This window comes from Brachyhypopomus gauderio, chromosome 18, assembly GCF_052324685.1.
Source record: "Brachyhypopomus gauderio isolate BG-103 chromosome 18, BGAUD_0.2, whole genome shotgun sequence".
Lineage (NCBI taxonomy): Eukaryota > Metazoa > Chordata > Actinopteri > Gymnotiformes > Hypopomidae > Brachyhypopomus > Brachyhypopomus gauderio.
In genome coordinates, this window is record NC_135228.1 from 12,612,961 (window position 1) to 12,638,301 (window position 25,341).

At 51.8% G+C, this 25,341-nt stretch overlaps 1 protein-coding gene across 3 annotated transcripts; it reads right to left on the reverse strand.

Annotated features, from left to right (window-relative positions):
* Positions 1-6,234: 6,234 nt before the first annotated feature.
* On the reverse strand, positions 6,235-24,569 carry LOC143482261 (uncharacterized). Of its 3 annotated transcripts, XM_076980582.1 has the most exons (9): positions 24,240-24,569; positions 23,702-23,798; positions 23,108-23,448; positions 18,179-18,326; positions 17,754-17,865; positions 15,327-15,365; positions 15,199-15,240; positions 12,624-12,843; positions 6,235-8,214 (listed from the first exon to the last, which is right to left on the reverse strand). In XM_076980582.1, the coding sequence occupies exons 3-9, from the start codon at positions 23,280-23,282 to the stop codon at positions 7,985-7,987; spliced, it is 966 nt and encodes a 321-aa protein (XP_076836697.1). In that variant the 5' UTR covers positions 23,283-23,448; positions 23,702-23,798; positions 24,240-24,569; the 3' UTR covers positions 6,235-7,984. The 3 variants fall into 3 exon arrangements, with proteins under 3 accessions (XP_076836697.1, XP_076836698.1, XP_076836696.1); XM_076980583.1 differs by lacking the exon at positions 23,702-23,798 and having other exon boundaries at positions 23,108-23,314; XM_076980581.1 differs by lacking the exon at positions 23,702-23,798.
* Positions 24,570-25,341: the final 772 nt, after the last annotated feature.

Below are 25,341 nucleotides of genomic sequence, written 5' to 3' on the forward strand. Positions count from 1 at the left end.
GGAGAGAGGGTGTGGTGGGTGGAGAGAGGGTGTGGTGGGTGGAGAGAGAGTGGGGTGGGTGGAGAGAGGGTGTGGTGGGTGGAGAGAGGGTGTGGTGGGTGGAGAGAGAGTGGGGTGGGTGGAGAGAGAGTGGGGTGGGTGGAGAGACGTTGGGGGTGAGTGGTGGGTGGGTGGGTGTAGAGGGTGGGGTGGGTGGAGAGAGCGTGGGGGTGGGTGGTGGTGGGTGGGTGTAGAGGGTGGGGTGGGTGGAGAGAGCGTGGGGGTGGGTGGTGGTGGGTGGGTGTAGAGGGTGGGGTGGGTGAAGAGAGGGTGTGGGTGGGTGGAGCGAGGGTGGGGGTGGGTGGAGAGGACTTGGATGGGGCAGGTCCTAGGGGCACCAGGGTGGCACAGATCAAATTACTGGTCCCCACACTGAGGCCTTTGTGTTTGTGTCGCTGCTAAGAAACAGAGTCCTGAACCAGCTCCATTGCAGCCCCATGGTACACACCCCTATAGCAAGGTAGTATGGCTTTGGTGTGGGGAGAATGCGGAGATCAGCGGAGAACACTGTGAGAAACACGGAGCACGGCCTGAGAAACAAGAGCAGGAATGCTCCACGGTGTGAGACTCCAGACGGCCCAGAACGTGAGCCCAAACCCGGCCACCCGTGACATCAACATCAGGATGGTGGCGAGGTTCTCCAGGTGTGGTCGCGGGCCGGGAGTGGATGTTTCTGCAGCAGTGCGCAGTCAGTGCATATACTGAGCAAACAGCCATCCACACACACAAATGACGTCCTGTCAGACATAAGAGCGGGACGGAGATTACTTTAGAACAATGGTGTGAGTCATGTGACCTGTGTGCGTGAGCTGCTTCCTATTTCCTATAATCTTTCCTTTTACTCTCCCTTCGCCGAAGTGGCTGTTGCTGCTTGTCATGCTGCCATTGTAAATAAGGGCTTGTCCTTAATGGCTTTCCTGGTTAAAGGTTCAAATAAGGATATAGAAGGACACGAGCCCTCGCTCCGCTCCACCAACACGAAGGTGGGGCGGCAGGTGGAGCAGGACGGGCATGGCTAGTGAGGGTGGGGCCTGACCACCAGCCTGTGGGTGGCCATTCTGAAGACTTTAAGGCTCTAGCAAGGGAGTGTGTTGGAGATGACACTGTCGCAAAAAGTCTGACTTTAAGTAGAATACTTAACCTGCACCTTTTGGTGGAGCGTCTGTGTTGGGGGTTCTGTTGCGTGTCGGTCCTAGATACGTGTTCCATCAGGACTCCTCTTCATACCACCACTCTGGGTTCCTTCATGTGGAAGTTCTTGAAACTAGCTGGTAGAAACGGAGAAGCTGGCACTGGTTTCCAGAATCCCTCCAGGCTCCCAGTCAGTGAGACAAGAGCCCCTCCCTCGCTGTCTCCTGCTATATTTTAATCTCAGCGCTACCCAAAGTAACTGGTCTTCCGTCCGCATTCTCCTGGTAACGCTCCTGCAGTGGGAGGAGAGGAGGAGGCGTCCGAGGAGCAGCTGAGGGTCGCGCTGCTCCTCTACAGCAGAGTTTGCTCTGGGGTTTACTCGGCTGGTCGTCCGTCTCCTCGTCGTGTTCTGCGTTTGAGGAGCGTCTGACGCCGAGAATCACGCGGCATTCTAGCGCGTCGCTACGGTCAGCGACGACGTGCAGCGTTGCGTAGCATTAGCGCCCTGGCGCGGACGCATCGCTACAAGCTCATCGTTGTAACTTAAGAGCGTGGTGCGCCGCTCGCGGACCCGGGAGGGGGGCGTGGCTAAGGGCGGAGCGTGTCGGCGCGGGGTGACGCACGCCTGGTTTCAGGGGCGGTCCGCTGCCTCGTGAGGCCTTTGTCTTCGTGCTGCCTGTACTTGCTAACCTGCTCTTCCCAGCGTCGACGCCTCCCTCCAACTCTCCCACACGCAGCTCTGGCCGGCCCGGTGCCATCTCTTAGCAACGGCGACCCCGGTCCCAGCGGCGACGCCAGCCCCCAGGAGCCACCGCCGGCTCCCTCCGAGCCCCATCGCCTGGCAACAGGACCAAGCCTCGCACATCTAAGGCCGCCCGTCGCCTGGCAACGGGTGGATCGCGCCGGCCGCGGCCCGGGAGGCTCGCGGAACCGCCGGAGGTGGTGCGACCGTGGGTGGGGATGGCGCCCCCTGGAGGACGTGTGGGGTAGCGTGGTTGGTTGGTTGTTTGGTTGGTTGGGGTTTGGGTGTGCCACTTCTGGCATCCCGCGGAGTGCAGGCTAGGGACGAGGCTCCGCCCCCATGCCGAGCACGACCCAGAGAGAGAAAGTGGACCAGCCTCTCTGCACCTCCGACCAAGCCAGACGTCATCCGCCACGCATGGCTCCACTAACCCCCATGGCAATCTGTCTCCTAGCAACGCTGACTGCGTGCTCCCCAGGAGGGATCCGGAAGTCCACATGCTCGCGCCGCACCGTTCTTGGAGTGCATGTCAATGCCTCCCTCCCCCCCCCCCCCACCCACCCTCCCCACTCCCCCCTTTTTCTCTCTTTTTCTTTCTCTCTCTCTCTCTCTCTCTCCCTTCCTCTCTCTCTCCGCTCTCCTCCAACTGGCTCCCACGCAAGGATTTGGAGCGGCTCTTGCACGCAGTGCCTGGGATGAAAATAACAAGGCCACAAAAATCTCCCGCTCCACAGAGCCGTCCTCCTTCTGCGGCTCCGTTAGGAGGGACGGCCTAACGACCGCCGCCCGCCCGCCTCCCCGCCCGCCAAAATCCATAAATCCATAAATCCGTGCGCTCTGAACCTTTCCACAACCCCAGATTGTCTTGATAATGGGGTGCGCTCTCCCTGTCCCTCTCTTGCCTCACAAACCTGGAGCTCACCCCCCCCTCTCAACTTTCACGACTTTTCGGCGAATCCCGCCCTTGCGCAGGCTCCGCCCCCTCTCCCAAACAGGACATTCTGGAGTGTGAGATCGCCGTGGGCCTCTGCGATTTCCACCGACCTCGTCTGACCTCACCGCGTGCTGGAGTATCCGTGCCTCTTACTGCCTTAATAGGCTTAAACTTGAGAACTTTGACAATTAGTCCAGAACAGTGCCTGGCTGCGTGTGCCTCAGGAGTGTGGGTTAGCTCATTAGGGCTAATGTGACGCCTCTCCGCGTTTCGGGGGGGGGCGCCAGTCCCTCGGCCCTCCCCTGCTCTCTCCAGCGCTGGGGCGGCGGGCCCCACCACACAGGGGCGAAGAGGAGCTCTAACCCACCTTCCGCACATCTGAGAACCTCGGTGAAATCCAAATCCTCAGAGCAGGGTGAAACGCAGGCCCGGCTTGCCTGACCCCTCCGGTTGCCATGGATACAGCACACTATAAATAAAACAGAGGGCTTTTTTTAAGCAGTTTGGCAGGGCTGGGCGGCCTGCTCGCTGCCGGGCTTTATTTTCTCCCCCTCCCTCTCTCTTTCTCTCTCACCCTTCTCTCTATCTCTCTATTCCTCCCTATCTCTCCCTCTGCCTTTTTCTCTCTTCCTCTCTTATCCTCCCTTCTGTCTAATGGTTGTTTTCTTATCTCCTCTCCGAAGTGCCAGCAAACACCCAAAATTTCACCAAACACCCAAAATTTCACCAAACACCCAAAATTCGACTCATTCTACCTCAACTACTTTTCGGCTCCTTTTTCTGAATGTTAAATATAAATAATATATAAATAATATTTTGTTTTATTGCTTTAAAGCAAAAACCTGATTAAAAACCTGATTAGATAGATAGATAGATAGATAGATAGATAGATAGATAGATAGATAGATAGATAAAAAATAGAGGAAGAGGAATTCTGCAATGAAATGGTGTCAGTAGGAGAGAAGACTCAGGCTGTCCTCATGGACTGGCCCCGTACTCACGGAGGAAGGCGACTTGTTCTGTGGGCGCTGATTTTGGGAGCGTTTAAATCTGTCAAGTGTAAACTGACGGAGCCGTCCTAACGCAGAGCCGTTCGGGAAGGAAACGGGGAGGGAGGGGTGGTGTTAGGGGAGAAACGGCGGGCCCGTTTTGTTCAAAGCGGCGACGGAGAGGCGAAGCGTGAGCAGGGAGGCGGCGTGTTTGTGCACTGAATCAGGGCTGCGTCGCAGATTTTTGTCTGGCGAGGCGAATCTCGGGAGGCTAGAAAATAATTTGGTCACGGCTGTGGGAGGTTGCTGGGTCGGGGGAGGGGAGGGGAGCGAGGGCTTCGGCCGCCTCGCTGCGGTGAGAACGCGCTTGACACTTCATTCCTTTCCAGTTAATGCGGCGCGGGCCGCGGGTGCTTAACCCTCCGCCTGCTTGCGAGAGCCCCAGAGGAGGTGAGGAGGAGGTGGGGAGGGGCGGGACCGGGAGCAGCAAGTGACCAGGTAGGGTCGCTCCTGCTGGGCTACACACAGGGTGGTGAAGGAGTGTGAACATCCAGGCCTCCAGCGAGCAGAGAGTCTCTGGGTTTATCAAGGCTGGCGATGGCTACGGTTATTGAAAACAGACACTACACACACACACACACAAAAAAAAACTTTTAAGAGCACTTGCAGGTTCGCACGAGTGCTTGAGGGGTAAACTTTTGTACGGCAGTGGCAGGACTGGTCCTGTGCGTCTGCCGTGCCTGCACATGGCCACGTAAATCATTCGTAGCGGGACTTTCAGGCGGCTCCCTTCTCCTTCGCTCCAATCATGTGGGACTTTCCTCCGAGGATGGAGGCAGAAAGTCAATGTCCATTGACCATGTCCAAGCAGCGTGTCACCAGCCAACACCCCTCCCCCGCCGCAGTCCCCGCGCGTACGCCCTGCCTCTCACGTGACCGGTGCCGAGACGCGGAGCCCGTGGCCAGAACAAAGCCGCGCTCTACTTTTCCAGCAGGACCGGGCCGCTACTGGTGCAGGTGGACGTTCTGGCGCACGCACCGGCCATCAACCCAGATTTTTTGGTGCATGGATACGTGTGTGTGTGTGTGTGTGTGTGTTTGGCTGGCGAGCAGGGAGTTAATGCGGTAGGGGCCGTGGCCGTCGTCCTGCCCCTCAGCCAGATTAATCATGCAGGAGAGACGCAGCAGGCCTGCTCCCTGTGCCCGGGGGCTGAGCTGGGCCGCCATACTTCCCCTATCACATGGCCCAGACCCGCACTTCTCTCTCTCCCTCTCTCCCCTCTCCAGGGAAAAGAAGGAGGGGGGAACGCCCCAGAACGCCGTGCAGTTCTTCCTCTCCCTCCCCCCCCCTCCCCGTCTGTGGGCGTCGGAAGATAGAGGCAGGCAGAGGAACACAGAGGCGTCCGTCTCCCTGTGCGCCGGCAACAACAACGGCCCCTTTTTATCTCTCATCGGAGGGCCCCGTCGGCGGTGGCCAGGCGGAGGGGTGGAGGAGGAGGAGGAGGAGGAGGAGGAAGAAGGGGAGGGGGGGGTAAGGGAGGCTGCCAAGGGCCTCCCGCACTCTCCTGGAAACGGCTCGCCAACGTCTCTGTGCGTCAGAGAAGAGCCGCTGCCATTGTTGCACTCCCAGGCACAGGATTGGGATCCAACTCCCATTCGAGCGCACATGTGTGACTCGGTGTGTGTGTGTGTGTGTGTGTGTGTGTGTGTGTGTGTGTGTTGAGACGACACCCTGAAGGATGGAATTGATGACGGGGAGTTGTCACACATTAGTTTGGACTGAATCTCGTGCAGTACAACACAAGTGCATCTTGCCAGCAAATTTGTAGTAAGAATGCAAGAATCGGTTACAACACACACACACACACACACACACACACGACTAACCACGGATGAACACACAGATAAACAAGCATCACCTTGAACAAGAGACAGAACAGCTGATGCTCCGGCCAACTCCAATTACGTTTATTACGCCAAACATTAGATAAACCAACACACCATAAAACCATCCAGCAATGCATGTATAGACCTTTCAGCTGAGGTTAGGAAAAGTTGTGCGCACACACTCGTCTGTGACGTCTTTGCTGCTAACAGGTGTGGTGCTGTGGCCCGTCAGAACACAACAGGACCAGCTAGGAGGACGAACCATGGGGGTTATTTATAAAATAAAACCATGTTTATGCTTTTATCAGACAGTACAGAGCGATGGTGTGTCAGACACTGAGCGGCAGGGACCAGAAACCCGATAGAAGATTTCCATTAACACGGTTATGGAGGAAGGATGAGAAGACTCCATCTCCCATACACCCTAGAGGCATGGAAAAAAAAACACTAAAAAATACACCTTCATACACTCTTCAGATCTTATCACGTATGACAAAAAACACAGAACCAAAGAGGATTCAAGTGATTTTATTGCCGGACTGTGACCGTTCCACACACAACTTCATCTCACACTCAAGTCATCAACCTATACAGAGACACCATATACGTCATCTCTCTCAGCGGAGTAACACAGGAGAACATAAAGTGCCACCAAAGGTTATACTCCAACAGAACACTGAATAAACCCAGCATCAAAGGTGACTGACATCTGACTGGGCCAATCATTCGATTAGGAAAGCTGGAAGAGGAGGGACTGTGCTCCCTTAAGTAGAAGTTCACTTTGTGTAGTCAGACAGGATTGCAAAGAACAGTACGAAAGTAAACACGGAAGAATCCTGCCCTTGCCGTCTTAAAAAAGCTTCAGGTAGAGCCACAGAGGAATTGTTATTGGTGTCAGGAAGAACCCTTTTGCAGAGGTTGAGGAAAAGCCATCTATAAATGGTCTTCAGCACTGAGGCATTCTCTAAACCTTGACCCAAAACTGGGGGCTTGTCATATTATCTTGATGTCATCACACACACAAGGTAGCAATGAGTGGGTGCAAGAATTTGAATCTGCAGCCTTGTGCCTGTGAAGTAGCCACAGTGTCTGACTTTCAGGGCTCTTAACCTCACGCTGGCCGCGCCGGCCCTGGATGGGAACCGTTAACTGATGAACGGCAGGTCCCCGGTGGGAGGCCTTCTGGGAAAGTGAGTGCAGACTGAGGTGTCTAGTCTGGGTGATTAGTGGCACGGTCACCCTGGGTGACAGAGGAGGGGTCTCGGCTGCAATGGCCACAGTGACCCCAGCGTGACCCCCATGTGACCTCCAGCGCCTCAGAGTAGGAGCACGATGAAGGACTGGCGTCCGCACCTGAAGTGCTGGGCAGTACCGTCCCTGTCATACGGAGGCACCACCTACCCAGCCTCCTGACGTCACGCTCGATGACCGAAGATGACCGAAGCGTCCCCAACACTTCACTTCCCATAAAGTTGCTTGAAGGGGTCAGAGGTGACATGCCAGTATGACCTTCCATCACGGAGTCAGTAGTCTCTAACCTGAAGGGTGGTGCAGCTTCTCTACTTCCACTACTGCTTACATATGGCATCAGCGGCCCTTAGATCCTGGTGTGTGTGTGTGTGTGTGTGTGTGTGTGTGAAGGTCTACAGCTGTAGCAGTACGGAAGGAAAATGGATAAACTTGGATAAAACACAAAGCTAATGTAAACAAAATGGCCATAACGGGAAGTTTTATCTAAAAACGTTGTTTTCTATTTTCTTTAATTTGCTCGGGATAAATACATTTTGGACCGTAACATGCTTTTAGACTCAAAATGTATGTTTCCTGTTTCCTTCTCTTAAATAACCCATCAAAACGTATCATCTCATTAGTCCTGAAGGCTGTTTCGTTTTAAAAATGTGAAATGCATTTAGCAGCCCATGCAGAGGGATTGTGAGCCCTACCAGGGAGACAACAGAGCCCCGCAACAGGAGTGTGGAAGTTCAGATAAAAAAAAAACTTATAATGGTAAAAAAAAGAAAAAAAAAAAAGTAACTGTTATATAATAAAGTCAACAAGGTCCCTGTGAATATAGAGAAAGGTAGAAAAAAAGTCTGTAAAAAAACAACAGAATCAGACTGATGCATTTGTGTCACCACAGTAAAACAACAACAACAACCCCGCCCTAAAGTCGCTCCATTACCACAGCGCCTGGGAGAGACATGGGGGTCGGCGAGGGTCCGCTGGGTCCCGGCTGCACCGCAGGACGGGCCTGCTGCGTCATTACCTGAGCTTAGGGGAGGGGCGGAGCTGCAGGTGACTGGGCTTGATGGGCACTGGTGGTTTGTTGGTCCTGGGAGGAGTCTGTGAGGGGGCGGAGTCACACGTCACGCTGAAGGTCTTCATCAGCTCAGCCACACGGCCCCGCCCCGAGCAGCTGTTCCCGCCCACCGCGGACTCCTCCTCCACAGACAGGGCCCGTTTGGACGCGGCCGTCACGCGAAAATCTCTCCCTGGGTGGTGGGGAGACGAGAAAATAGAGAGAGAGAGAGAGAGAGAGAGAGAGAGAGAGAGAGAGAGAGAGAGAAAACAAAAAGAAGGACTGGGTGAGCACAGCTGTAATATGATGTATATTTGATATTGGCGAGATCCTCGCAAAAGTGGGACATTTTAACTGATGACATTATGACGCGTCTCATACTGGATCAGGAAAGCAGGCTGTGAGTCGGCGCTCCCAACATTTCCCCTGGCCCCTGCTCCTCCCTGCGTCTCCTCCGAGCCCTCTCTCTCCCCGCGTCTCCTCCGAACCCTCTCTCTCCCCGCGTCTCCTCCAAACCCTCTCCCTCCCCACGTCTCCTCCGAACCCTCTCTCTCCCCGCGTCTCCTCCGAACCCTCTCTCTCCCCGCGTCTCCTCCAAACCCTCTCTCTCCCCGCGTCTCCTCCGAACCCTCTCTCTCCCCACGTCTCCTCCGAACCCTCTCTCTCCCCGCGTCTCCTCCAAACCCTCTCTCTCCCCGCGTCTCCTCCAAACCCTCTCTCTCCCCGCGTCTCCTCCGAGCCCTCTCTCTCCCCGCGTCTCCTCCGAGCCCTCTCTCTCCCCACGTCTCCTCCGAACCCTCTCTCTCCCCGCGTCTCCTCCGAACCCTCTCCCTCCCCACGTCTCCTCCGAACCCTCTCTCTCCCCGCGTCTCCTCCGAACCCTCTCTCTCCCCGCGTCTCCTCCAAACCCTCTCTCTCCCCGCGTCTCCTCCGAGCCCTCTCTCTCCCCGCGTCTCCTCCAAACCCTCTCTCTCCCCGCGTCTCCTCCGAGCCCTCTCTCTCCCCGCGTCTCCTCCGAGCCCTCTCTCTCCCCACGTCTCCTCCGAACCCTCTCTCTCCCCGCGTCTCCTCCGAACCCTCTCCCTCCCCACGTCTCCTCCGAACCCTCTCCCTCCCCACGTCTCCTCCGAGCCCTCTCTCTCCCCACGTCTCCTCCGAACCCTCTCTCTCCCCGCGTCTCCTCCGAACCCTCTCCCTCCCCGCGTCTCCTCCGAGCCCTCTCTCTCCCCACGTTTCCTCCGAACCCTCTCTCTCCCCGCGTCTCCTCCGAGCCCTCTCCCTCCCCGCGTCTCCTCCCTCCACGGCGCTCCCCCTCCTCTCCACACACCTCCCTTTTTCTCCTCTCTGTCCCTGGCTCTTTCTTCCTGGGCTGCAGACTGCCAGACCGGAGGTCGTCGGCGAAGGAAGTGGAGCAGGGACGCAGCTGGGTATAGTGTGTGTGTGTGTGTGTGTGTGTGTGTGTGTGTGTGTGTGTAATTGGGGGATGGAGGGATGGGAGATGTGGAAAGGAGGGCCGCAGGGATGGCGGTGGAGAGCAGACAGACGCTGCTCAGACACCAGAAGGCTTGAGGAACTGCGTATTTTTAGCCCCGTCCCCGGGGGACACAGATGTGTGAGCCCGCGCTCTCTCTCTCTCTCTTGCGCGTGCGCGCGTGCACACACACACACTTACCCCTTCTCGCTTTCACGCACAAACTCCGACACGCTTATTTTTATTATTTTTTTGCCTTTCCACACAAACTCTGTCTCACCAACACACAGTGTCTCTGGCGCTCACACACACACACACACTCACACACACACACACACACCCTGCTGTTTCCGATGAGCGGAGTGTCCCAATATTCCCTGCTGTGAGTCACGAGGTGGTGCGGCCAGCCACGAAGCCAGGAGCTGTTTCCCTGCAGGGACCCGTCAGCCACGCCGGGGACAGGCCCCAACCGCCTCCCCACATAACACCACCAGGGCGGCTGTCTTCCTCTCCCTCTCTCTCTCTCTCTCTCTCTCTCTCCCTCTCTCTCCCTCTCTCTCTCCCTCTCTCTCTCTCTCTCTCTCTCTCTCTCTCTCTGACCCCGCCCCCCCACCCCCGGCCCCTGACCTGTGGTTCCTGTGCTAATGTCCTTTCGCCGCACTGCGTGGGCCTGCCTCTGATTGTCTCACTGTGTTGTGTGGTCGCCACGGAAACCCTGGACAGGCTCCAGCGACCTAGGCGGGCACACATGCACGCACAGCACTCTCACACGTACGCACGCACACACGCACACACACACACACACTCACACAGGCATGGTCACACTCATAGTCCAAAGCTGTTTGATCCACCACGTTCTCCACGCCCCACTAATAGCCTGTGCTGTGCCCTACAAACACATCCCATATGCGTGTGTGTGTGTGTGTGTGTGTGTGTGTGTGTGTGTGTGTGTGTGTGTGTGTTGGTACATGTTAGCGTCCCGCGCACCACTCCCTCTTGTTAGCTGACACCAGTGTAAAGCCCGGCACCTCTCCGTGCTGCCACTCGCCCCTGCACGACTTTCAGCACTCTCCCATAACCGCCTGCTTCCTCCCCTACACACACACACACACACACACACACACACACACACCCTGATCCGTGAAGAGCTGTGGAACCTGAGCCTGAGACCCCCTCCTCCAGCTCCACCCACACCCCCACCCGCACCCCCACCCGCACCCTCGCCAACCGTGCAGTCAGTTGTGGCAAAGCCTGGAAACACCTGATCATGAGCACCAAACACCAACTCTCCCCTCTCCCTCTCCTCCGATCCCTCTCTCCTTCTCTCCTCTCCTCCTCCTCTCTCTGTCTCTCTCTCTATCCTTCCCTCCATGCCCCTGTCAACAATCACTTTGTGTGCCGGCTATAAGTGGGACGTTTCTATTTCCCCTCCAAAAATGCGTACGCACTCTCTCTCTCACACACACACACACACACACACACACACACACACACACAGACCCACGCGGATGAGAGGAGAACTGCACCAACATCCTCAGCAGCAAAATAAAAAAAGAGGCGCTATCTCTTTAAATGCCCCCACCTCTGAGGGAACGGGGGGGGGGGGGGGGGGGGTGGTGTGGTGGGCGCAAGTGGGGCAGAGGGCAGAATTCCGGAGCGGCACGTCTGTGCGCTGATCCAGGCCGCGGGGGGGTCACGGCTGCCAGAGGGGGCGGGGGAGGGGGAGGGGGAGTGGAGGTGGGGGGGGGGGGGGGGTGAGGCTGGGGGCCCTGTCACTTATCAGCTCGGGCCGAGCGTCGCCCAGGGCCAGAGTCGGGAAGCAGCGCAGGAATGTGTGTCCTTCCCTCTGAAGGTGAAGAGAGGAGACGCGACACGCACACAGTCCGACGCGCGCGCACACACACACACACACACACACACACACACACACACACACACACACCAACGCGCCAACGCGCACACACTTACACATACGCATGCATGCACGCATAGACGGAACCAGCAGCTGCGGGAGGCTGTTACTCTCGCACGCATATGTGCACCCACAGGAACCAACCCTCTCACACACACACAGACACACAGACACACACACACACACACACACACACACACACACCCCTACAGCAAATCCCTCTTATCCTCTAAAATACAAATCAGAAGAGCAGTGTGTGACAGGGCTAAATCAGAAAGGTACTGGCAGAAAGTTACACGATGAAAGGTGATCAGCCTTCACACACACACACACGCACGCACACACACACACACACACACACACACACACACACACACACACACACACACACACACACACACAGAGCAGTTATTCTCTAATGTTTCCACAAATGAGAATTGTCTGAACAGGAAAATAAAACACAATCTTCAAACATGCACAGATTGTTTGCTTACTTCACCTGGCAGGTAAATGAATGAGTCTTTAGCAGCTGCAGTGTATTCATGTGTCCACTAGGGGGCTTTGATAAAGTTATTTGCATGCAGTACCTAATAACACACACTAGATGGTGCTAGTCCAGCCCTGCTTCTACAGTCAATGGCAGTGTGTGGTGTCTGGCGTAATATACAACTCGTAGCTGAGCGCTGATTGGCAGTATAGAGCATGACACAAAAATAATACTAAAATACATAAAATAACCCAAGGCTGTGCTACCTAACATGCATCGTAGAAGACGTCTTTAATGATAAGTCAAAAAGTCCAAGAGACAGAGTTCCCCCAGTGTTAGTCCATGACCTATAAAGCACTGGACGTTCAGAGACAGGAATAAGCTTTCACAAGTGTGTCCTGGCCAAGGTCTGTCAGGTCATAAAGATTCCAGCAGTCCAGGCCTGTTCAGCATATGGTGAAAAAGATCAACCTCTCAGTATATATGACACTGGGTGAGGCCCTCACAGAGACGGCAGTTAAAACACGCTGTTAGGGCAAGAAAACAAGCAAAAACACACGTCCGTCTCACTAAGATAATCAACGCAAAGACAGATACAGAGTCAAGTCAACAAAAAGGAAACAAATTGCATTATTCACACACACAGGCATGCACGCACACACACACACACACACACACACACACACACACACACACACACGGGCAGTCAGAGCTTAACCATTAGCGTCTTACCTTTGGCAGTGTTGGGTTCAGGAGGCTGGTTGGGGTGGAGTCTGGTTGTGACTGACAGCGGGTTGGCCTTGTCCTGCACGTCCCGGGGTGCAAGACTCTGCAGGACGCTGGTTATCTTGGGAAAGACCCGTTGGTGCGGCCGGTGGCTGACGAAGGACGAAGGGGCGGAGTCTTTCGTGGCGTCACCCGAGCCAGCGGCTTCCTCCTCCGCTTCTCGGACCTGCAGGTGGAATGACGGGCCTGTAATCAGTGCAGCTTGAAAGAACACCAGCATAACACGGGAAGGGCTGGACTATGGTGGAGCGCAGGGATTAGAAAACAGGGACGTAGTCAGATTGGGTCGGGCTTGGGTTGAGTTTACAGTTCACACGACAGTCCTCAAGGTCCTGCTCCAGGTCTCAAGAGTCAGGTGTGGTTTTATTGGTTACAGACATAATTGAATAATCTCCAAGGTATTACAAAATCCAAAACCAGATTGGGATTTGAGGTCCAGATTTGAATACTACTGGTAGGAGTGTGGTGATAAGGGTCAATTATCCTTCTGCGATCCACTGCCTTCCCGATCATCAATCACAGGAAATGGCCCTAGCCCCTCCCCCTTTCTCCCCCCCAACACCCTCATCCTCCCTGTCTCTGCTTTTCATTCCATCCCCCTGAGGGCCGCCTGAAAGTGGTCTCGCCGCATCATTTTAAAGTTAAAAAACGGCACAAAAACAGCAAAATGTTGCACACTTCCTGTGCAACCAGCGTGGAGCGTGTGGGCCTGCTGTGGAGACGACGCACAAACACGGTTTTAATGGCACCGCGGGGCACAAGAAAGAGCTCTGGCCAGAGCCCTATCAGGGTAGTGGTGGTGCATGCATATGTGTGTGTGGGTGTGTGTGTGTGTGTGTGTGGCACTGAGCAGCGTGGAGCGAGAGAAGCTGCCCCTGCCCTAGCCTCCGGAGACCATCCCACAATCCCATCCATCTGCGCGTGACGCGTCCTCCGTCTCTGACACTTTAATTCCCCGATCAACTTTATCAACCATCTGCTCCAGGGGAGCGTGGGGGGGCCGTGGCTCCGCCCCCCTCTCGTCTCCTCCGGCGGAGCGGGCGCGCCTCCTTTTCTGCACGCTGGCCCCTGCATTAGCCCCACGCTGGGGGCATCTCTCTATCAGTGTCCTGCTCCCACTGTAGTGCTCAGCCTCTCTCCCGCCCTGGGGCTGGCCGCGCTCACGTGACCAGCACACCGCTAAAACGTGCCCTGCAACGGAACGGCGTGACGCAGACACACACACGCGCGCGCGCGTACTGGTGCAGGCACGCATGCACACACACTCACACATTCACACGCCCTGTTTAGGAAGATCGTTGGGGGGGGAGGGGGGGGGGGGCATTTCTCAGCTGTTGAGATGGCGATGCAGGAGGAAAGGCAGAGACAGGTGTTAGTGGCGGGGCTGGGGGGCGGTGCCGGGCCGGGTGGGGGGGTGTTTGGGGGGGTTCTGGAGAGATCTGAGGGGAAGTGCCAGAGGACAGCTGCTGCTTCGAGTCCCTCACCCAGACCACACGGCCATCAGAGACAGGAGCCAGTGGAGAGCACACGCATTCTGTACAGACCATTCCTCCATAATGACACGCACGCCACCACACCGCACACAGCCCTGGAACCTCACCCCTGAGAGCCCAGCGCTGGGGTGGGGGGACAGAGAGAGGGAGAGGGAGAGAGGGAGAAAAAGCAAGAGGGAGTGAGGTAGAGAGAATGAGGGAGCAAGAGAGGTAGAGAGAGAGTGAAGGAGAGAGAGGGATGGGGAGAGAGTTGGAAGGAAGAAGAGAGAAAGAGAGGATGAGAGAAAAAGAAAATAACAATGACAGAGAGTGAGAGAGGGGAGAGAGAGAGAGAGAGAGAGAGAGAGAGAGAGAGAGAGAGAGAGAGAGAGAGAGAGAGAGAGAGAGAAAGAGAGAGTGAAAGCCATGCCAATGTTTCAAATGCTGATAATGAATAAGGGGTCGGTGATTATGAGCAATCGCGTCCTGGGGATTTCCAGTAGGAAAAGTGTGTGAGGGTGTGAGTGAGTGAGTGTGTCACTGTGTGTGTGTGTGTGTGTGTGTGTGTGTGTGTGTGTGTGTGTGTGTGTGTGTGTGAGGGTGTGTGTGAGCCTGCCATTGATCCTGCTTCCTCTGTCCTCTTATATATGTATGGGGGGACATGCACAAGAAAACACTTCACATAAACTGTCCATTATTAGCCTGTCTCTGGCCGTGGACGTGCAGACGTGTCTCTGTGAGGTAAAGACAGCTCAGAGCCACACAACACTTTCTGCTGTCCACAGACCTCACAGTTGGCACAACACAGTGCAGTACCAGCAATCTTTTTTTCCAGATTTGTTACTTAATACTTTATATAAATATATAAAATAAACCATGAAAGTAGTTGAAAGTACCACACGTTTACAGATAAACGGAGTGGACTTTAGTACAACAATGTATGAAATGTTTTAGTACACCAATAGCGAAAATAGAATGGATGAATTTCAACAACTGGGTTAATGACATTAGTGATGTTAGTTACTCTTAGGGCACTGTAACACACTTACGCTTTCTACAGGTGAGGCTGGTTTTTGTTCACACACTGATACCTACGGACAGAGCAGACAAACTTCAGTGAAATCAAACATGGAACTTTACTGAAGAAAAAAAATCATCTTGCAATACCAAAACCTACCTGTGGAGGGGGCTGTGTCCTCACTTCTTCACTGTTCTCCTGTGGAAAAACAAGGCCTCTGATCACACAGAGTATCACCCTGTTATTCCTTAATTACATGAAACCTGTTATCCAGTTGACTCCCACACATTAATATGCAAAACCAAGTGTACAACTGGAAAGAAGAAAAAACCCAAAGGGAGCGTAGGAGGCAGGATGTGACCAGCTGAGTGTGCGTGTCTGCCGTGGTTCTCCGGTACTGGGAGCCATCATGGATTGGCGCAGCTGCTGGTGCAGATGTCTGTGCTGGGATCACGGTGTGACCAAACCGGCCAGCCTACGTCCACCCCGGCCAGCGCTCGCTGCGCACGGTGTTGCCATGGCAACCCTCGTGAGAATCCTACCCCTCGCATTAGTGTAGCGTGAAAGAGAAGGGGGTGACAAACGCCCCCCCCCCCCCACACACACACACCCCTTACCCAAATCAGGAACATGTCCTGGAGAGAACATTTAAAATGTTCTTTCATTCACGCTAATCTGTAGGTGCGGGCACATGCACAGGCATGCACACGGGCGCGCGCGCGCACACACACACACACACACACACACACACACACACACACATCAGCATGGTCACACAGATTGATTGCAGCTCAGTGATGGCTGTAAACGCTCGCCACAGAACGGAAATACGTGCCAACCCGGACCCCCATCAGGCGCTCGGTCCTACACCACGACCCGGCCGAAGAAATGCACACACACACGCGAGCGTGCACGAACACACGCAGACACGCGCCGACACCAACGCATGAAAAGAGAGAGAGAGCGAGAGAGCTGTAAAGAAAAGTGGAATAAGACCAAAGGTGGGTGGCTCGTCACGAGAATTATGAAGAAATAATGAAAATAATGAGAAATAATGGAGAGGGAGAGGAATGGAGAGAAGACGGAGAGGAGAGACGTTGTGATTTATTTGGGCTGTTGAGCGACGTCTCTCCCTGTGGAGAACGTCCACCACACTAACCCCCCCCCCCCCCCCCCGGCGCCCTCCCAGATTAATGACCACAAGAGCAAGGTCACCTACACACACACCAACGCGTTCCAAACCCACGCACAAGCGCACAGACAGACAGACGCACAAACACACACTTGCACATACATACAAGCACATATTGCTTGCCAACACCAAATGCATGAGCATCTGTGCATGATCACACGCAACACACACACACACACACACGCATGTGGACACACACACACACACACACCTCCAATTAAGAGCACCAATGCACAAGATTTTGGGAAATCTAAAATACATTACAGGAGTAGCTCAGTACATTGATCGCTTGTTTGCAATCACAGAGTCAGAATCCAGTACTGATAGAGGACTGACAGAGTACAGTCATATTTGTTTAATACGCCTTTTATACAAATGTTTAAATGTTTCATATTATGGTTAAAGGTACAATAATAGTAAATTTCTTTTATATATCAACCTTACTGCCTATAAAACATCTTTACAACAGATTCTTCTAGTTCCTCAAGAGCTCACAGAAAATGAACTGAGTTTTAATTCCACTGTTTACATGGACGTGCATCCATGTTTGTTCTATTAAATCCGATGGTGGCAACTTCCAGATTCCCTACATGCACCTCTCGTCTTCAGTGTGTGCACTGGTGGGTCAAAACGCTGCTGCCTGATGTGTATCTTTAAAGAACGACGACGTCACGTGGAAATGCTGGTGATCTTCACGTCTTCGTCCCTTCTGAGGCCTCTAACACAGCACAAACGTGATTGGCTGACCTGAGATCAGCCCTGAATGAAGGAAATGTTCCTTAACTCCCACACTAACAAACATGGTACCTCGTAGTTTACACCATCGGTGCCATTGGGAACAACAGAAAAGCTCGGATTTTTTAGAAATCAAATTAGAAAATTGCAAACTCTAAAAGAACTGGACTTTGATTGCCAGATACGGCTTGCTTCTGTTCTGACACCAGAAGAAATATGTGTAATCTGTTTAATTCATTATAAATAGGCACTGTACATGAACACAGTACTGGCTGTGCTAACAGGGCAGGCGATATTGTCTTCCCTGCACTTTATGATAGGAAATCCTCATACTGGAACAAGGTAGGGCGTGAGGAAGTGGAGCGGCGGACCACGCAAAGGAAGCCGTCACATTGTTTATAAATCCCGAATGCAGAAACGACCATGAACTTACCACCAGGGCCCACTTCTGACACGCCAACGCACAGCTCGTGCACTAGGTGTGCGGCCCCGATCTCGTTAATCTAGCTTTACCCCGTACGCCTCGATCCGACGGCGGGACACTGGGAGAGCCTTCAAGGCCCCGAGCCTGCACGGTGCTCAGGGAGTCAGCATGTTTTGCGCTCTCTCTCTCTCTCTCTCTCTCTCTCTCTCTCTCTCTCTCTCTCTCACTCACTCACCTTCAAATTAAGCTGTACTCCTGGTGATGCTTTAGGGGGGAGGTTCTCCCTCCCTGATTGCTCTGTAGGTGTTCGGTTTGCAAGGTTACTCTTCAAACTGGAGACCTGCTCACTGCAAAACATGTTAGGCCACAGGGCGCAACACATTTAATAAAAGAAGCAATCATCATGGTAGGGACAATTTCATTATTTTACTAATTGTTTTAGAACAATCTCTCATTAGAGCTGTGTGAGCTCAGTTTACCTACTGATTTAGTATGGTTTAACGGATGTATGAATGAATGAAGCAAATGTATCACAATATTTAATCAAAGAGAATAAACATTTTTGTGTTAATTAAGACTGAGATGTAGATGTTTTATTCAGTATTTACTCCATCAGATGTACTGACTCTGGTGAACAGAAGGGGCATAATGAGTCTATACCAGGAATGGTTAAGATGGTCAGCAGCTTTTCTCCCGCCGAACCCCGAGCAAAAGATCTTGGAGGTCTTGAACTCCTCCACCTCCCCGATGACGAGCACCTGCACATCTCCGTCCCTCCCCAGCTGCCAGCTCACGCTTTTGTTGGGGGCTACATAGAGTCAGAGGCGGATGGGGGGGGGATGAAGGCCCAAGATGCATCAGGGCTGTTATGCTTTAAACCCTATTTTAGTTATAGTACAATAACGGCAAAAATCCATTTTGCTGTGGTCAACAAAGCCTATGAAAAGGGAGTCCACGCCATATACTGTAGACAAAACATAGGGTGTAAAAGTATTTTCTACAGTTCAACGATCTGACACAAATAAATGGAGGTTCAGTTTCAGGAAATGTGACATCTACATAAAAGGAGAGGCTCGGTAGCCGTAGAGGGAAGACTGAAGACTGTCGAAATGAACTGGTTCTTCCAGCACGCCTTGTGGCGAAGAGACAACATTCCAGCCTGGCGGGCTGACTCGGGCAACCTGGGAGGCTAGGAGATGACAGCCTCGTCATATATGCCTGAAACCAAACGATGGCATATTCACGCTCCCTACAGAGGTAATGACTGGCATTAAAATGACGAGGGGTATAGTTACTGAGGGTAGCATCTCCAGATCTCCTGAGGTTAAAATGTTTCTTCAAGGCCCAAGAAAGGAAGGTTTCAGGCACTATTATTAACCACGTATTAAATGCTGAAGAATGACGCGTCTTCAGATTTCAGCTGTTTCACTGATTGCTTGACTGAATTTCAATGGAGAACAAACCATATATCTCATGGCAAAAATCATAACTAAATATCTGAGGCTGACAGGAACATGAAGTAAAACTAATGTCAGCTTTTGGAAATGGAAGTCATTCGTCCAATTAGGGAAGCTGTACAAACACAACACACACACACACACACACACACACACACACACACACACACACACACACACACACACACACACACACACACACACACACACACACACACACACACACACACACATCAAGTTAGGGATATTTGGCTTTTGGGTGAAATTTCGGATGACCCTTAAGTGCATTCTAACCTTTACAGGTGAACTTTAAGTGTCTCTACATTTTTGAATGCACATGTCCAACTGTTCAATGTTTCAGTACTTTTTGCACACCTTGCTGTTCTCTAACAAGGAGCTTAACAGCAAAATTCACAACAGGTGTTTGATTCATGAATCAATCAATACATATTCTGGTTCAATTAGAAATGGTATTTCAACAGAGCATCATGCTGTTCACATGTTGACACCATGAGACCAAAGACACCTAACAACCGATCAACATCACCTCACCATTACGAGGCTTCTAACAGGATGTTCTCAGACTGAAGTGGCCACTTATCATAGAGTTTCACGGCTTGCAACAGAGTTACAGAGAGACTGGAAGAGTCCCAGAAAGGCATAGAGGTGGACGTCCTTTGACCACATCCCGCACTGGTGACCGCTTCATTGTGAACAGTGTCCTGTGGAATTGGGTGATGAATGCCACACAACTCCAGGAACATTTAAGGGAGGCGAGAGGCACCAAAGTGTCAACTCAGACCATTCAAACCTGTTTACATCAGAGTGGTCTACGTGTTAGACGACCTGGATGGATACCTGACCACACCACCAGGCACAGGTGTCATCATCTTGCATGGGCCAGGAAACGTTTACACTGGACAAAGGACCAGTGAACCTCAGTGCTGTTCACTGATGGAAGTCGATTCACGCTGAGCAGAAATTATGGTCGCCAATTATGTCGGAGACGTCAAGGAGAGCACTACGCAGTACGCACCAGCCACTGTTGTCCCCAGACGAGCCTTTGGTAGTGGTGGTGATGTTGGTGTGGGCAGGTGTGTCTAGTCAGAACTGCCCTACACTTTGTGAATAGAACAGTACAGCCCATACTATTTGAATAACATCATTAATCCAGTTTTGTTGCCTCTGCATAAACAACACAGGCATTTCCTCTTCATGGAGGACAATGCTCCAGTTCCTGGTCGCATCATTAGGGAACGGCTGCTGGAGACTGGGGTATCTCAAACGGAGCGGTCTGCACTTCCTCCAGATATGAATCCTATAGAAAACCTGTAGGATCAAATGAGTCCCCAAGTAGACGTTCGTAACTCTTCACCCCAGAACCTCCACGACCGGAGGGCCAACCTCAAAGAAGAGAGCCACAGCAGACATTAAGTCCATTTGTGAACAGCATGAGACGTTGTTATCAAACTGTAATTGCTCGAGAGTACATGACAAGTTATTGAGACATTGACATTGTTTTGTTGGGATTATACCCGCTACTGTTGGCTTTCGTTTCAATACATTTTGAGATAAGGAAATCACCATTGCATGCTTCTGATTAAATGCCCATATTTCATGATATAATATCACTGTAACGTGAACTTTTTACATTTTACATAAATTTCACCCAAACAGCAAATATTCCTAACTTTTTGTGAATATATATGTGGAAATATATAATATATATGTATTATGTCATCGACCCTGTGATTATCAGCTGTTGAGCTGTGGTCTTTATACGAAAACACGTTGAGTTCACTTATCGGATGGTCTGCAGATCAATTGGATGCAGGATATAAGCTAAATGCAAACGACTCGAGCTCAGACGGATAGATGTTCACACAATACATGTTTGGCGCACAGCTGTGAAGCCTCATTTCCTGAAAATGATCCCTCGATCAGATTAGCCGATAATTTACCAGAACACATTACGTGTTGCGTAAACTCTACTGAAGCAAAAGCAGAAACAATATGATAAGCAAACGTTTTTATGATAAAGCAAAATTGGACATAATTGGACTGGAAAACCCAACGTTAAAAATGCATCACCTTCTAATTAATATTATTAAAAGAGGAAGTTCTTTTAGCTGGTTATTGTAGCCTGGATTTCTGACAAATGGACAAATAAATATTCAGACATGACTGGTTCTGGACATTTCGGCTAATCCCAAAGTTTTTGTGCTAAAAAGAATCTATTTCTCAGTGATTTCTTGTGACTACAGTTAGATATAAAGGTCACTTTCTTGTTGTGTCTATCCAATCATAAACACAGTGATCGAGATTAACTTCTACAAGCATGCAGATTTTCTTTCTTTCTTTCTTTCCTTCTTTTTCCCCCCTCAATTGTTTTGAGTACACGCACTTCCTGGACACCTCCTGCTGGAGTGACTCTTATGGCCGCTGGGCAGCATGGAACAGCCTGCAAGCAATTCGCCCTCTTGCTCGTTAAACAAACCCAGTATGGACGTGTAGCCCAGTACCACCTCAAACCAGTTTGGTTTGATTCTAACCTCTCAGCCAATAAGACAGAACAACGTAGCAGTTTAAATATTCTGCATGTTTTATAGTTTTAATATTGCCTTCGTGTGACTTATCTCTGTAACAGAGAGGAGGCTGTGTAGAATCCACTCGAATGGCCTAAACTGTGCTGGGATTTAGAGCCACCATATTGTACGAGTGTGGTGTAGGGAGATCACTGAGCAGCTGAGGAACAGCTGAGGATGTCTCAAGGCAATAGAAGCCTCTCTGTTCTCCAGCGAGTCCCGAAAAGAGACTCGATAATAACTGCTTTGTTATGGGCCCGGCCAGGAAGCGGCTTCCTCCTGAACTGACGAACCCGTCAAGGCAAATGAGCGGCTGTCCGGCCCCCGTGTGACCTGCAGCTTGCAGAGCTCTCCGCCTCAACTCCCGCCCGGTCCGCTAAGACGGGCCTGCGGCCTGCGATTCCACCGACCCAATTATTGTACTTTTTTTTTTCCGTCCACGAAGCCACCCACGACTGTCATAAAAAAATGCTGACGGGTCAGATTCTGAGCCGCCTGAATGTCAGAGCAGTTTAAGGCGACGTGTGCCCGTGCGTCTGGAGCCAAGTGGACTAATGTGTGCTAACCCGTACTCCTCGCTGCTCTGCAGTGTATCTCTAGCACCGAGTCTCACGCTCAGACAGCCTGAAGTGTTAACCCCACCTCACCCCTTTCCCTCTCTCATTCGGGACAGCTGGCTTCCACAAGGAGGTCACATCTGGGGCAAAGGTAGTTTGAGTCTTTGAGTGAGCGCTGTGTTACAGCGTAGCACGCTGCCTGCATGCCATGACTTGAAGGCTGTTGTCTTCAGCAGAAAGAACTGGCTGCTAAGGAAATCTCATTAATATCAGCACTGACACTTTCAGACTACAACCCTAAATGTTCTGTGTCACTTTCAGAATACAACCCTAAACATTCAGTATCACTTTCAGAATGCAACTGTAAACATCCAGTCTTGTTTCTTCTCTCGCATTTTCATCCAGAACTCTTCTCAACATGCTCTTTCGTTATAAAGGTGTTTGCTCTGTGTTTATCAACTACTGTCTGTTATGTTGTCAGTGCTGAACTGTTTTTGTGGGTGTTTTTGTAGCACTCATCACTGTAACACAGGATGTTCCTACCACAGGTACCCACACGATCATCTGAGCAGTTCAACCCTGACTGAGTCATTACCATATTTAGCCCTGGCAGTTTAAAGATACAAGCTCAGACATGTATGCTTAAGGTCATTGTGCGTGCTGAGTGTCACTTGAATGTGTGGGAGGTGTGTTTGATTGGAGCGAGAAGGTGTGTTCGAGTTTTGCACAGGGAGTGTTTTTGCCAAAAAACTCTCCCATGTGTTTAGAGACTGTTGCTAAAGTGCACGATTACACTCCGAGGCCTTAGAGAGTATGGTAGGCACAAGTCACTACCGTACAACGAGTCACTTTGTTGCTATTCTGGAGTAGCCGTTGGCAGCTGTGGGCCGTTCCGGTGCGGAGAGGAGACAGATGTTAGGAGGATGGAGTCGAGGTTGTGAGGTTGGGAGTGCAGGTGTGAGTCGGAGGTGTCGGGTGGGAGAGCTCTACCTGTCTTAGCTTTGGGCTTACAGGACTGCTCCTTCTCCAACTTCTCCTCGTGCTCCTCCCAACGTCGGACCTGTTCCTGGCGCATCTTCAGGAAGAGAGTCCTCTTCTGTTCCTCGTTCAGGGCGCCCAGCACCTCTGGCTCGATGTACATATCCTTCAGGATCTGCTGCAGCATGGCTCTCCGTGATGGTATCGGGGTGCTCCTCTCTGCGGGGGCGTGTGGGGGGCGGGGGTTGGGGGGGGTTTCGCTCCTTTAGAAGGGGGGTGGGATGACCAGGGGCTGCCCGGCCTCTCACCCGCTCACCACGCACATACTCTCATCACTGATCTACAGCCAGACACTGGACAGACGTTCGGGAAAAAATGACAGGTTACAACATCTGGAAACAATCTCACTCTCTCTTTCCCTCCCTCTCTCTCTCTCTCTCTCTCTCTCTCTCTCTCGTAGCCAGTTTTGCTTGCTTGCTCTATCACTTAGTATTTTTGTGTCAAAATGTATCATCTTACAGATCTCTACTTCTTACTCCTTTCTCTTCTTTGTTTGTCTTTCTTTCTCTTTTCCCCTTTTTTCTCACTCTTTCTTTCACTACCTACCTCTCTGCCGTTCTTTTTGTCCTTCCTGGGCTGCCTTCTCTGTGCCCAAACCTTCTCTTCCGTCTTTAAGCCAGTTCTCAGCTCCTGGGTGCCATCACTAGTCAAACACACTGCTGCTCAGCACTGTTCACTTTAATGGGAGGAGATTCCACCTCCCCCCTCCTCACCACCACCACCACCACCACATATCCACCCACCCACCCCTTTACAAACTCCCACAAGGCAGTGGGGTTCTATTTTAGCCCTGTCTCTGTGTGGCTGTAACTCAACTACGGCGGCGTTCCCAAAGTACGAAGCGTGCGTTTACAGCAGAGAGACGAATGCGGCGCCTCCGAACAGTTTATGATGGGTAGAAGAGGAGCGTTAGGGAGGAGGGAGACAAAGGGGAGGGGGGGGGGGGCTGAGGGCTCTCTCGACCGGCACCCTCACTCAACTACAGCTAATCTGTGCCGAGCCAATGAGGCTGGTGGGTGAGAGTGGAAGCAGGAGTCAGGGAGGGAGAGAAGAATGGTGGAAGAAAGATTACAGTTGTACTCACAGTCGGGTGCGGACGGTCTACAGCAGGCTTTACTGAGAGGAATGAGTGGAGCAGTCCGTCTTGCCTTTGTGTATGACTTAGCTGGTGACATCACAACATTCCATGCTCTCTCTCTCTCTCTCTCTCTCTCTCTCTCTCTCTCTCTCTCTCTCTCTCTCTCTCCTCTCTCTGTCTCTCCTGTTGCTCACTCGCCCTCTCTCTCGCCCACACTCACTCTCTGCCCTCTCAAAAATGCATAAACAGACACATTTCCTCTTTCCCAGTGACTCTGCTAGGGGGGAAAGGCTGAGGAAGCAGAGAGCCCAGCTGCAGGAGAGAGAGGGAGGGAGGGAGGGAGAGAGGGAGTGGCAGAGGGAAGGAGAGGGGGAGTGGGGAGGAGGCACATTGAGCAGGAAGAGGGGAACCAGCATGCGTACACACACATCGCCTCACCAGGGAGCCTTAAAGAACACAGAGGGAGGGCATTCTCCACCTCCACATCATGTAGCTTCATTACAAGAGCTTCACCCTTAGTAATAGAAACTAATAAGGCACAGGGCGTCCCCCTTATCATGACTTACTATTTCATTATACATATATAACCTATAGTAAGCTGTTTCGATAAACAATTATATATTAATTCCTTCTTAAACTTGCATTTTTTAGTAATGATCACCAGACTAATGAGCTTATTTAATGGCCAGTATAAGCAATAGGCAACTGTCAAGAGCACAAAAGTTGTTGGGACAACTATAATCAGTGGTGTGTCTGCCCCGTAGTAGGCTGTGTTTCTAGAATCTAACACCAGGTGTCACTCAAGAGCCGATTCTTCTTAAACCTTCAAACTCTCCTGAAAAATAACAAATGGGAACGGAATTACTATATCCAGCACATTTTCTTGTTGTAATTATTAAAATAACGACCTTTATTTTTATGGTTTCATGTCATTTTCTCACAGTATTTCTTCAGAATTTCACATTTTCCCTATTATTCAAAGTGAATATTTTACCACGTCAATGTTTTCCCCACTGATTCAGATCCCCGAATATTTAAGGCATCTTCTATTTTTACTTTCATAAAAATTGTTTTGAACCATTGATCCACTAGTTTCCCCCCGTAGGCT